At 45.2% G+C, this 14,844-nt stretch overlaps 1 protein-coding gene across 1 annotated transcript in view; it reads right to left on the bottom strand.

The window, feature by feature from the left end:
* Positions 1–14,844, bottom strand: part of LOC142291190 (amine oxidase [flavin-containing] A-like) — a 133,752-nt gene that overhangs the window by 43,869 nt on the left and 75,039 nt on the right. Inside the window, exon 8 of the mRNA XM_075335537.1 lies at positions 1,288–1,447. Coding sequence (XP_075191652.1) covers positions 1,288–1,447 — 160 coding nt within the window. The remainder of the gene's footprint in view (positions 1–1,287; positions 1,448–14,844) is intronic.

Raw genomic sequence — 14,844 nt, 5'->3', positions numbered from 1 at the left:
CGCAGGGTCCCATACTTACCTACCTTGATAGCAGACACCGGAGTCACTTCCTCTAGTGCAGAGGAGCGCGGTGGAGCCAGGAGCGGGGAGGTGGGAAGGGCCTGCACGAGCTCCGGTCATGTGACAGCCGGAGCTAGTTCAGGCCCGTCCACCTTCTCCTGCAAAGTGCAGACAGACACAGCCGGAGAGTGAAGTGCTGCGTGATGGAGGTAAGTGTGAACTCCCCCGATCACTCCAGCACTTGTTCTGCATTGAGGATGCAGTGCCGAAGCCATGGTACTGTATCCTCAATGCAGAATGCCCGCACCATATCCGCAGGATATTCTGCAATACAACAGCAGCATTAAAACAGACAAAGTTGTGCTGCGGTTTTCTGGGAGCTCCTGCACATATATCCGCAGGACACTTTCCCAGTGGGCACATAGCCTAATTATCAATCTACACTTTTCTGAGATCTACGACTCTTGGGGTAAGTTCACGCGTGCCGTTTTTTTGCAGCATTATTTTTCTGCTGCCAAAACCTTCACTTTTGGAAGTAAAAACTCTGCATTTTTCAGGCAGATTAGGGTACTTTCAGACTTGCGTTGTTTGGCAGCCGTCGCAATCCGCCACTTTGGGAAACAGCGCAATCTGTTAAAGGATGTGCACTGTTTCCCATTGACTTGTATTGAGGACGCATTGCGACGGATGACCTTGCATTGTATCCGCCGGCCGACGATGTGTTGCATCCGCCGGGCGGAAAGATGAATCCTGTGACGGATCCGTCTTTCCACAACTGCGCATCCTCAGTTGAGTAAATTGCTGAAAAAAAAAGTTACAACAGATTCTGCTGTTTTGCAGGATCCGTCACATCAGTTGTGCAACGCATCCGTTACATCCGTCACACAACGCAATGCGACTGATGCCACACAACGCAAGTGTGAAACTAGCCTTACATGTGTGATTTTTCTACATTGTGTTAATAAAATTAGTTTTATTCACTAAAATCGCTACAAAAGCACTGGAAACTGCAGCACATATATTGCACTGCATTTTTTCAGTGGTATTGCAGTTTTTTATCACTTTCAATAGGTGACAAATGCTCAAAAATACTGCAAAACCCAAAAACAATTGATATGCTGCAGATTTTGATAAAAGTTAAAGTCCTCAAACTCAATCAAGGAAAAAAAAAAGTTGCATGAGCTATCTGAAATCTCAATACTGTAAAACTGCCAGGTGTGAACATTCCATTATTGTACATAAATCATATACAGAAATACTAGTATAATAATTTCACTATGTATTTACCTAGTTTTCTCCAAAATGCTTCTTTGTAATACATCATGGTCTTTATTACGGATCCCATTGGAAGCCTCTGAATTAACTGATTTCTAATAGGTGGCAAATCAGGATTAAAATGAATCTTTGTAGTTAAAACTGGAGGTATAGCACTTATAACATAGTGGGCCTGAAAAATATAACCAGCACATTGATCACTATTACTCATACAATTTCTGCCACTACTAGTGTCTGCATTTAGGTCACAGGGCAGTGCCTGAGGCCGGTTTCAGACGTCCGTGTTTAATCAGGTACAAGTCACACGCATGGTTATGGTCATATGTGTGACAGGTACCGGAGAAAACACGGGTCTGTGAAATAAAAATATTTTTCATATTTACCTGCTTTCTCCTGCTCTGCTGCCTCCAGCTCCTGACCGCCGCTCATTATATTCATTGATTATTCACCGCACTCAGGACCTGGAAGCCGGAGCATCGCGGGGACAGCGCTGGGTACAGCACCGCCAAGGACAGCATCATAGGGACAGGTGAGTATTCTGCAAGGACAGTGATATCCAGGAGGTTATTGGAGTTCCCAATGAACTCTGATGACATCCTGATGACACCCCCGCGACATCCGCGCTACATCTTCACAGGTTCATCAGAGTTCATTGGGAACTGTGATGAGTCCTCGATGCTGTTTCCGCGGTGCTCCGGCTTCCAGGTTCTCACTACACACACAGACACACACAAATACACACACTGCTGGATACTCACCTGTCCCCAGCAATGCGGTCCCCTTCACTGAAGTCCCCAGCGCTGCTCCGGCTTCCAGCTCCACAGGACAGTGAATATTCAGTGAGTATAATGAGCGGCGGTCATTAGTGGGATGCAGCATAGACGAAGACAACATCGCTGGATACAGGTGAATATAGAAAATTTTTATTAAAAAAGGGCCGTGCTTTCTCCGGTACGTGTCACACTGATGTCACACGGATCACATCATTGTGCGAACCGTGTGACACCCGTGCTGCCAGAGAAAAAACGGACATGTCTCAAAGTGTGCGCGCGGGGCCACCATAGGTCACACGGTCAGTGTAAAAACATGGCCGTGTGAGTAGCGCCAGAGAATAACATGGGTACGTGTGGAATCCATGTTAAAAACGGATGTCACACGTACCTGACACACGGACGTCTGAAACCAGCCTAACATAATACTCGAACCCTTCTGAAATAAAGGCCCCCCCAAACACAATGCCTAATGTTTGCCAAGCCCCCTAACATTGACAGGTTTGGTTGATAGTTTGTGTATCAAAGACCCTAACAACTGATTCTCGGGTGAGATAAGGATCTGGCGTGTCAGATTCCATCTCCTATTGTTCTGTTAAGGCTGGACTCACAGGAACGTATCAAAAAACAGTCCCATTCTCATCCAGGAGAGTAGGACAATTTTTTTCTCACTTGTCATCCGTGTGCCCTCAGTGTACTGTCAGTGTGCTCTCAGTGTGCAATCTGTTTTTTTCTCAGCAGCTATTAGTCATTTCCAATCATTTACAGGGCCATTTACAGTGTTCTGTGCTACATGATAGTAGTGTATCCATAAAAACAGATATCACTAGGATGATCCGTGTGCTGTCTGTGTGACGTCCATTTTTTTCTCGCACCCATTGACTTGTATTGGCGAGTCTCGAACAATTTCGGCAACAAATCACAGCATGTTGCGACTTTTCTCTCATCAATAATCTGTATGAGAAAAAAGCTGATCAAATGCTCTCTCTCATTGACTAATATTGGTCTGATATAGAAGGGTTAATAGTTTCGCTATTTCTTCATTAAAGATTTATTGTTATTAGTAAGTATATCTGATGGTAGTTCATAGTCATTATGGAGCCTACGGAATAAGAGACAGACTCAAGGATTATTATGGTTTCTAAATGTTCTTCTTATCTCATATGCATGACTCTACATTTTTGTTTTTCTAAAACTTAAAGGTCATATGAACAATTAGTAAAGTTCAGCTCGAAGTTTTTTCTTTTTCTTTTGCAATATCACATTGATCTGTAAATGGTATAAATAAACTGTACTTTGATTAAATAAACAGAAGAAATTGATCATGCCCACATGGATGCTGGTCTTTTCTCTCCGAGCGCTCGATCTTGATTAGGTCTGAAGAGGCCTAACTCAAGAGGACCTCACTGGTGATCCCATAAGCTGACTTGTGACAAAACAGAACAGCTACAACAGTTTTGGCGCCCAACGTGGGGCCGTGGCCAACCAGCCTATTCGGAAGAAGTTTTGGGGACTCTTGAGACAGTGAAATTTCAGCTGCAGCAAGGTGAGAAGCTTTATTCTTACACTTCATTTCACTCTCTCTGATTTCCCGAATATTCTGGGTAAGGCTGTACACACGGTTCAATAACTCTGGCATCACCAGTGAGTATTGTTTTTTTCATGCATGTCTGAATGAGAGTTGAAATATAGAGTAATAAGATAATCTGTTGTCCGTCCCTTAACTGATTGCATAGAGTGCATAGCACGGAATTTGGGATAGTCTCTGTATAATTGCATTTGCTGTGTTGCTGTGTTTTGTGTTTTGCTTTGGCCATCTTTGCATCTTTGATGGGCAATACACTGGTCTAGGGATATGTGTTCATAAGTGGTTTCATATTAATGCCTAGATAAAGTAGGCAGGCAATAGGTTGTTGTATATTGATGAGAAGCCTCTGAATAACAAAGTGACAAGTAATTGAGATAAGAGACTTGGTGAAATAATATGTATGTATAAGTCTAATGGTTATATGTCATACTGTGGACTGTGAAAAGATGTTTCGGTTGTGAAATGTCACAGGGCATAGCCATATAGAGTATTTGAGTGGATACCTGACATATGTATTTTTTCCCATCAGTGTCAAGAGCGGTTTAGATAATTTTATTTGCATGTGAGGTTAACTGATCCTTGGGAGGTGTATTGTTACATATGTTTCTAGAATCAAGTGCTGTGAAGGTATATAAGTAGTCTCAATTTTCTGCAGGGATTGTGTATTATACCAGTGGGTATTAGGATTGTGTTTTGGGAAGCTGAATCTGGACGAGATAACACTCTTGCTAAACAAACTGTGCGCTGCTGACATTCTTTTGGGAGGGGTCAAGTGAACAGCTGCGCGATTTTCTGCCCTCTGTGAGAAGTCAGCTCTGTTAATTGTTTTGGTTTAACTCTTACGTTTGTTGCTGAAATACTTTGTAAAGGACCAGCATGGAGTAGCCAAACTGCACATCAGGTCAAGTGGGTTAGAGAGCCGTGTGGCCTTCCCACTTACATGGAGGTGGTCTAGCAGGTGAGAGGACTATCACACCTGGTCCTTCCTGCTTTAGTCATCTGGTCTATTGGGTGAGAGGTGTTTTTAACCCTTCCCAATACGCCCTACAAGTGTAGCAGGTGAGAGTGAATGCTGATTGAGCCTTCTTGCTACCACTTGAGAGCCCATTCTGACTTGCCAGGAGACGTGTGGCCTGTTAACAAGGTTCAGGGACACTGAGAGGGCATTTGCAGAAAGGTGGGCTGTGTGGGAATAAGTTGAAGCCATGGGCAACTTGTTCAGTGTGCAGCGTGGGGCTCCAGCAGGATCCAAAACAGCCAAACAGATAGTGCAAGAAAGAGAAGGCAAAGAAGCAGTGAAAAATGTCAGACCGATACTCAAAAAGGCAGACATGCCAGAGTACGGATGTTTGGATGTTGAGAAATGGCACAGATTCAGGGAAGAAAAGAGAGGTTGGATAAAAGACAAGAGGGTAGAGCAACAAGTAAATAAATGGTGTCGTGTGGCTGAAGAGGTGCAGCATTGTGGATATAAAGAGACCACAGCGGGAGATAAGGTGTATTATGAATGTTTTAATGCACCAAAAGCAGGAATTGTGACTGCTACCGCCCCCCCTTCTCATAAGCAGAAACCCAGACCAGATGAATGGACTTGTAAACATTGTAGTCAGAAAAACCCAGACTGGAGAGGTACTTGTGCTACATGTAATGTTACCCGCCCTAAGCAGATTGCACTAAATCCTGTTCGAACCAGGTCACATGTGATGACAGAGGACGCTGACACTGAGACAGAGGTAGTGAAGGAATTGAGTTTTGCGGAGGAAGCTGACGGTGAGGAAAGGAAAGAACGCGCTGGGACCAGTACAAAAAAATCAGATACATCCCGACCGAGGAAGGTCACAAGAATCAGACAGACACAGGAATATTACCCCTGGAGCCCCTCTGACCAGCTAGCTATGTTGAAACAGTTACCTGACCCTGAAAACCAACCTTTCCCATTTTACAGGCAAATACAGACAATACAGGTGACTTATAAATGCACTTGGGCAGACCTCGAGAGTTTGGTGACTGCAAAGGCAGGTGACGTGCTGGGACACATAATTAAATCACATACTGATATGATGAAGGAGCAATCATGGGTCATGGATGTTCAGTCTGAGAGGTCTGGAGTGACGTACTGTGAGGCATTGAAAGGATGGGCTACAAAGAAACAAACAGAGCAGTCTGTACTGATGACTGACGTGACACAGCAAAAAGGGGAAAGTATAGAGACGTACTTTGGGAGGTTACAGCTGAAGTGGACAGACATGGGGTACAGTGCAAGAAATGACCTTGATATAAAAATATTGGTGAATGCATTCATTGACGGCATGAATAAGTTTTTACGAGAAGCAGTACAGACGGCCAGACCTGAGTGGAGAAACATGGACCCAACAGACCTTCTGCAAGTAGCTAAGGGGGTTGAACTGACAAAATGCAAGCGACCAGTTATGTATGCTAGAGCACAAGGAAGACAATGGAAACAGAGGGGGGGGGCACCAGGTGACCGAGCGACCGTACAGTGCTGGAATTGTGGACAGAATGGACATTATGCCAGACAGTGCAAAAACTCCAAAAAGGAGAGTGAGCAGACTGATTTCCCTCCTCCCTTGCCTCTGACCTAGGAAACTGGCAACCCAGTGACAAATGTGTACCCTGTTTTCGTTCCCTCAGGACCTGGTCCCACCTTACTTACGACCATAACCATGCCAGGGGGGAAAGAGGCAGAATTTTTAATTGACACTGGGGCAGCCGGCACTGTGGTACATAAAGACCTGATAAAGCCAGATATGATCACTGACGAGACTGTGGAGTGTGTTGGGGTGGAGGGATTGGTGTCTGAAACTCCCTTGACAAAACAGATGAAGCTGAGATTACAAGATAGCCAGGAAATTCTCACAAAGCTTATTGTTAGTGAAAACACTCCTATGAATTTGCTGGGGGCTGATGTGTTAAGTGCTATCCAGGCTACCATACAATACACCCCAGAAGGTATTACAGTCACAAGTCCCCTCTCTGACAAACACTTGTGCAAGATTGCAGCAATGGTGTACATGTCCAAATCTGCGAGAGTGTCCGATACCAGAACTAATGAAGACATAGCAATGCAACAAGTTCCAGACATTGTATGGGCAAAGGGAAAAACTGATGTTGGTCGGCTTCCTATTCCCCCAGTCATGATAAAATTAAAAGAGGGCTCCACTCCTCCTTGTTTAAAACAGTATCCCTTAAGTCCAGCCAAATCAATGGCCCTGACCAGAGATATAAGAGAATATGTGGAAGCAGGGGCTCTAGTACAAAGGTCCTCCCCCTGTAACACTCCCTTGTATCCAATCAAGAAAAAAGGGCCCAGAGGTTCCCCTGACACGTACAGAATGGTGCATGATTTGAGAGCTGTCAATGCTGTCACTGAGAGTGTAACACCAATTGTTCCAAACCCACATACCTTACTGTCACAAATCCCAGGGACCTCCAAATGTTTTACAGTAATTGACTTGGCAAATGCCTTTTTCTCTGTGCCTCTACACCCTGACTGTCAGTATCTTTTTGCCTTCACACATGAGGGGAAACAGTACATGTGGACAGTCCTCCCGCAAGGAGGAATGAATTCACCTACCATTTATTCTACAGCTATGGCAGGAATTCTGGAGCAGTGGCAACCGCCTCATCCACAGGTTACGCTATTGCAGTACCTGGATGACCTTTTGCTCTGCTGTCCAGACCAGACGTCCTGCAAGGAAGCCACAATTTCTTTGCTGCGTTTTCTGGCAGAGAATGGTTGCAAAGTTTCACGTGAAAAATTACAGTACTGTAAGCAAAAGGTAACCTTTTTGGGTCACTGTATCTCTGAAGGTACAAGACACCTGACTGAGGAGAGAAAACAAGCAGTCCAAAATCTCTCCCTACCCAGGTCCCACCGGCAACTGCGCACCTTTTTGGGCTTAGTGTCATACTGCAGGCCTTGGATAAGGTCTGCCTCGCAAATGATGCAACCCCTCTATGATTGTCTGTCATCTGACCCCTTTGACCTCACTCAGGAAGCTATTGATTCCTTTCATTCCCTTAAACTACTCATTGTATCTGCCCCGGCCCTGGGTATTCCAAATTACAATCAACCATTTTTCTTGTTTTGCACAGAACAGGGAGGGCATGCGACAGCCGTACTCACACAGCAACATGGTGACAAACAAAGACCAATAGCTTACTACTCAGCGCGATTGGACCCAGTTGTCAGAGGGTCACCCACGTGTGTCCGTGCTGTAGCGGCTGCTGCAGTACTGCTAGGGAAAGCTTGCGAGATCACATTGACATTTCCCTTAACAATTTACTCCCCGCATGACATCCATGCTATACTTGTGCAAGTCCAACCGAAACACCTGTCTATGGCCAGACAGCTCAGACTTGAATGTGCCCTTCTGATTCCTGAGTATGTCACCCTCAAGAGGTGTAATGTTCTGAATCCAGCCACCCTTTTGCCAGTAGATTCAGAAAAGGGGGAATTGGTGACAATGGTAGCAAGTGAGGATGAATACTTTGACATGACGCACGAGCATGACTGCATAGAGCTGATGAGTCAGGAGACAGCAGGTTTTCCACATGTCTATGATACACCTATTACTAATGCAGATTTTGAGTTTTTTGTAGATGGCTCCAGATACCACCTGGATGGGAGATTCTACACTGGATATGCAGTAGTATCCTCACATGAGGTAATCCGAGCTGAACCACTCCCGCCGCACATGTCCGCGCAGGAGGCGGAGCTAACAGCGCTCATTGAGGCGTGTAGAGCGGGGTCAGGTAGGAAAATTAATGTTTATTCAGACTCAAAGTATGGATTTGGGATCTGTCATGATTTTGGCCCTATCTGGAGAAGTAGAGCTTTTCTTACGTCAGCTGGTAAGCCTATTAAAAATGCAGAATTGGTAAAACGGTTAATGGAGGCACTAATGTTACCAGTCCAGGTTGGCATCATTAAGGTGAAAGCACACACAAAAGGTGACTCACTGGAGGTAGCGGGCAATAGAAGGGCGGATGCTGCTGCGAAAGCAGCGGCAAAGAGGCCTAGGGATCAGAGGATAGTGGCAGGGAGCCAGCAAGTCCCAGCCACAGTGAGTCTGGATGTCCTGAAATCCCTCCAGCATCAGGCTGCCCAAACAGAGAAGGAACACTGGGGGAAAATGGGAGCTGGACTGAACTCGAATGGAGTATGGGAAAGTAAGGACAGGTTGGGTTTACCAAGGTCCCTGTTCCCTATGATGGCACAAGCAACACATGGCCCCACTCACGCCTCAAAAAGTCACATGTGTAACCAGGTGAATGCCTTCTGGATCGCTCCTGGCTTCAGTTACGTAGCCTCCAAACACGTACAATCCTGCATTATCTGCGCACAACACAACCCAGGTAAAACAGTAAAAGTCCCTAAGAAAGCAACACCCAAACCGCTCTATCCGTTTCAACGACTGCAAATAGACTACATACAACTACCCAAGGTAGGAGTGTATGAATACGTCCTGGTATGTGTAGATCTCTTCTCAGGATGGGTTGAGGCCTATCCAGTAAAATGTGCAAATGCTAAAACAACTGCAGAAAAACTGATGAAGGAACTAGTCTGTCGGTATGGCATCCCAGAAGCCATAGAAAGTGACAGGGGTACACACTTCACTGGAGAAATAATGAGGGACATTATGCAGGCCCTGGGAATAGAGCAGGCATTCCATACCCCTTATCATCCACAAAGCAGTGGAAAAGTAGAGAGATTAAACGGGACACTTAAACTAAAAATTCAAAAGGCCATGGCAGAGACAGGAAAGAATTGGGTAGAGTGCTTATCCCTGGCACTCTTTTCAGTCAGACACACTCCAAATAGAAAGACAGGCTTGTCTCCTTTTGAAGTCCTTTTTGGTAGTGCCCCAAAAACAGGTCTCTACTTTCCACAAGTGTTACAGATGCAGCACGGCACTATGACAGCCTACGTCCAGGCCTTACAGGAAAGACTTAATGTGGTGCATAAACATGTCTTTTCATCCATTCCAGATCCCAATGCAAGTGCAGATGTGCATCAGCTGAATCCAGGTGATTGGGTGGTCGTGCGCAGACACGTGAGAAGGAGCCTAGATCCACGCTTTGATGGCCCATTCCAAGTCCAGCTGACCACATCCACCTCAGTGAAACTTGAGGGAAAACCCACCTGGATCCACGCCAGTCACTGTAAAAAGGTCACTCCACCGGCAGAATGACAGTTTTGCTAATTATCCTGCTAGGTGTAGCAGGGTTGCTGCAACAAACAAAGACACTGAGCGAACTTTTTAATACGGACTGGGATAATAAACTCATTCGCCACCATATTTCTCTTACTGAGGACATGGAAGGAGAAAAGCCAAAAGACTGTTGGATCTGCACACACAGTCCTATTTCTTCAAAGACTATGCCTTATTTAGCCTTACCTCTGGAACCACAGGAGGTATTGGTACCAGACTGTATACACAATGAAACCTGGACTCAATCTAGATTTTTGGGAGAAGATGTACCTCGTGATGTATCTGCTACATTGACTATAGTTGGATGGGTCACTAAACCCTGGTTCCAGCTAAATATCACACGACCCGATGGATACTCGTGGTGGATGGAATACGATTCAGACATGGGCATAATTGCCAAAATAAAGACTAAGATTCCTCATTCAGGCCCCATTCCCCATGATGGATTATGGTTCAGTCTTCAATACAATGGTGTTGGAAATTGTGGAAAAGACAATAACTGTTTCTATATACATACACATGACTCAACCAAGGACAATGAGACAGTATATCAGAAGGGTATTGAGGGCTGTACATCATCATTTATTAGACGGACTTTTAGGAGGGAGCGGGGTAGCTGTATCTCGGGTATGACCGGAAAACAAATGAACAATACATGGTGTGCTCATAAAGTCATGAAGGGGCTTCTGAATCTGCTTTATTGTGTACAAAGTCAAACTCACTTTTGTATTTTCCCAGAGGGAGTGTTTTTGGTTTGTGGGAATCGTGCTCACAAGTGGGTGAGCCCTGACATGAGAGGGGTTTGCACACTTGCTAGACTTACACCAGCCACTTTCATAGTTCCTCATAGTAAAGTAGATGTAGCAGCTGTCCCAATTCATACCTTGTATAAACGAGCAGCAGATAATAAACCCCGGCCAAATGGTAGGCCTCATGTAGTAGAATTGGGAAAAGCAAATAAGGTATTTAGTGCTATTTTCATACACCCTTTCTTAATGCAAATGTGGGACAAGCTAGTAGAGTCCACTGACTACCTGGATGATCAAATTTTTCGGGTTCTTGAGATTCTAAATGCTACCAATGCTATACAAAAACAATTAATTGTAGTCACTAACCAGCATACTATAGTGCTAGACTTTGTGACAGCAAAAGACGGCGGAATGTGTCAAATAATTGGTCCTGCCTGTTGCCATTACATTGACCCTGCAGGCAACCTCCAGGTTAGAGCAGATATACAGAAAACAAGTGAACTTAGGGATAAATGGTTAAAAGAGCACGATGCCAACAAGGACTCCTGGTGGGGAAATACATTTTCTTTTATGAATCCAGCCAATTGGTTTAAAGGCATAGCAGGTTGGGTTTCTGGCATTATACAAACCTGTATGCAAATATTGTTGTTCTGTCTACTGCTTTATATAGCTGTAAAAACATTGATATATGCATTACCTAAACTAATGAATAATGTATGTTCTAAGAGTCCCAGCATTGAACCCTCTGTAGTTTACTACGGACCCCAAATGGCCTCTGCTGACCGGGAGTAGGTGTCCACACTGAGGGTGGATGGGTGAAGTGGTAGGAAGACCCCTCATGGGTACTAGGCCCATGAGCCAGCAGCTCCTGTTTGGACGCCTACTGACCCTGTAGTGAAGGTTAAACCATTTACAAAAGGGGGAAATTGATATAGAAGGGTTAATAGTTTCTCTATTTCTTCATTAAAGATTTATTGTTATTAGTAAGTATATCTGATGGTAGTTCATAGTCATTATGGAGCCTACGGAATAAGAGACAGACTCAAGGATTATTATGGTTTCTAAATGTTCTTCTTATCTCATATGCATGACTCTACATTTTTGTTTTTCTAAAACTTAAAGGTCATATGAACAATTAGTAAAGTTCAGCTCGAAGTTTTTTCTTTTTCTTTTGCAATATCACATTGATCTGTAAATGGTATAAATAAACTGTACTTTGATTAAATAAACAGAAGAAATTGATCATGCCCACATGGATGCTGGTCTTTTCTCTCCGAGCGCTCGATCTTGATTAGGTCTGAAGAGGCCTAACTCAAGAGGACCTCACTGGTGATCCCATAAGCTGACTTGTGACAAAACAGAACAGCTACAACAGGTCCAAGAGCAATGAGAGATTTTCTCACATTGCACTTATCCGATTCATATTCTCGTGTGAGCGTACCCTAAGAGGTAGGCCGCCATCAGAGAAGTGTGTCAAGAGCCCTCACATAGAGTAGACAGGAGCCCTCCTGTGTATGATACAGTCTAGCAAGATAGCTGCCATCCAAATGATCTACCAAACCATTAATCATCCAACAGCTATCGATTATGGAGGACTTACGGTAAGTTGAGATAGTCTTTGTTGTTCAATGACTAAAAGCAGTGAAAGCTTGAAAAGAGATGTGATGATGTGAAGATTAGATTAGAAAGCTGTGTAATGTTTTAAAGAAGTCTATTTATATATAATTAGTCAGGAATACAATGAAAACAAATCTCTTTTCCTAACTTTTAAAGGGAAGTTGTCATCAAAAACTTTTTTTTCAATAACTGAAAAATTATAAAGCATTAATGTTTTAATCTTATGTTTAAATACAATTATTTGTTTTTAATTGAGAAAAATATAAAAAGAAAATTAAAAGTTTGATATTTTCCAGTCTTAAACACTGGGGTGAGCAGCTGCTGAAATCTGACTGTAGAACTAATGTAGAACTAGCTCACATTACAGCTGCAGTAAAAGTGGGTAGAATCTGCCCTCCTGTGTGTTATGTGACCTCCCCCTCTCAATCTGGTTGTTTCCAAAAGGATAAGGGAAGATAAAGTTTAGGATCACAGTGCGGAGCAATTTTGCCAGTGGCCGCAAACTGATCCTAAGGGTATGTGCGCACGTTGCGTTCTGTGCAGTGCAGAAAAGAACGCAAACTCTGGCAGACTGGAGAAATGTAAACACTGCGTTTGTCAAAAAAAAATACATCCAAAACGCATGCATTTTGGATGCATTTTCCATGTGTTTTTCATGTGTTCTGGATCCATTTTTGACAGGGCGTTCCCCGGCAATTCAGCTCTGCTACATGCCTGCTGACAGCAGACACAGACACGTGGCACGATGAGAATGAACTCGGATGAATTTCACCCGACTTCATTGTCATCCCGCGGCTCTGTCTGTGTGTCGCATCCTGATTAGTCGTCACCCGTGAAGGATTCACCGGTGACTGCTAATCCCCTGAGTGACTGAAGTGAGCAGCGTGATCAGCGGTGCCGTCACTCAGGTTACCCGCGGCCAGCTGGAGTCCTCCACCCGAGACCGCAACTCACCTGTGACGTCATCGCTGATCGCGCAGCTCACTTCCGTCAGTCGGGCGACTTGCTGTCATGGTTGGAGGATCCAGTGGTGGCCACGGGTAACCTGACTGATGTCATCGCTGATCGTGCGGCTCACTTCAGTTGCTGCGTGGAGCTGACAGAGAGCGGTTGTGGTCTGTGGCCGCTCTTGTCAGCTTCATGTAGCAGAGTTGGATGCGTCGCGGGACCTCGTGTGGATTACGTCGGACCTGGAGGAGTATTTGGGAATTAATAAAGTGGTGAAAGAGGGTTGGGGATTTTTTGTCTTTTATTCCAAATAAAGGATTTTTTTCGGGTGTATGTGTTTATTTTCTTTAACTTACAGGTTAATCATGGAAGGTATCTCGGGGAGACGCCTACCATGATTAACCTAAGACTTCGTGGCTATGGGCTATGGGCTGCCATTAACTCTTTATTACCCCGATTGCAACCGCACCAGGGCAATTCGGGATGAGCCAGGTAGAGTCCCGGGACTGTCGCATCTAATGGATGCGGCAATTCCGGGCAGCTGCTGACTGATATTGTTAGGCTGGGGAGGTCCCCATAACGTGGAGCTCCCCATCCTGAGAATACCAGCCTTTAGCCGTGTGGCTTTACCCAGGCTGGTATCAAAATTGGGGAGACCGCACATCATGACCGGCTGTGATTGGTTGCAGTGAGACAGCTGTCACTCAGCGTGGGGGCGTGTCTGACTGCAACCAATCATAGGCGCCGGTGGGCGGGGAAAGCAGGGAAATCAGGGAATACGAGATGGAATAATGAGCGGCTGGCATTTTCAAAAGAGGAAAAGCCGCCTGAGCTTTGTGACAGCCGTGCAGCGCCGCGCCCGTGATCAGTGAGTATGAGAGAGGGGGAGAGATTGACTGACCGACAGAGAGACCGACGGACAGAGAGAGAGAGAGACAGACAGACAGAGCGACCAATTGACAGAGAAAGAGACCGACCGACAGAGAAAGATTGACCGACATCGACAGACAGAGAGAGATTGACTGGCAGTGACAGAGAGAGACTGAAAAGACCTGTATTTTGTTTGTCAAAAAAGCATGCGGAACGCAACAAAAATGCAGTCCAAGTGCATTTTGGTTGCGTTTTGACCCACATCATTGATTTCAATGGGTGGAGAACGCAGCTACAACGCACAAAAGAAGTGACATGCTGCTTTTTTTGCACAGCAATTTTTGGCATCCAATACGCTGCGTTTAAAAACGCAGCGTGCGTATTGAATTTTCGGACTTCTCATAGACTTTGCTGGGGAAGCAGAATGCATGCAATTTGCGACTGAAATGCTGCAGTTCAAAACGCAGCGTTAACGCGGGAAAAAACACAACGTACGCACATAGCCTAACATGTCTAAAGTGTCACTAAGGCAAGCTGCATAGTGCTCCACTGTCTCCCTATGCCCCGCTCGCTGACCTTCTCCCTATGACCCGCTCGCTGACCGTCTCCCTATGCCCCGTTCGCTGACCGTCTCCCTATGCCCCGCTCGCTGACCGTCTCCCTATGCCCCGCTCGCTGACCGTCTCCCTATGCCCCGCTTGCTGACCATCTCCCTATGCCCCGCTCGCTGACCATCTCCCAGTGCCTAACTATATCTCGCGCCCCCATATACTGTGCTGCCGGCCGGGATC

Source organism: Anomaloglossus baeobatrachus, chromosome 2 (genome assembly GCF_048569485.1).
Source record: "Anomaloglossus baeobatrachus isolate aAnoBae1 chromosome 2, aAnoBae1.hap1, whole genome shotgun sequence".
NCBI classification, from domain to species: domain Eukaryota; kingdom Metazoa; phylum Chordata; class Amphibia; order Anura; family Aromobatidae; genus Anomaloglossus; species Anomaloglossus baeobatrachus.
The sequence above is the reverse complement of the archived record's forward strand: the minus strand, read 5'-3'. Positions and strand labels throughout refer to the sequence as shown.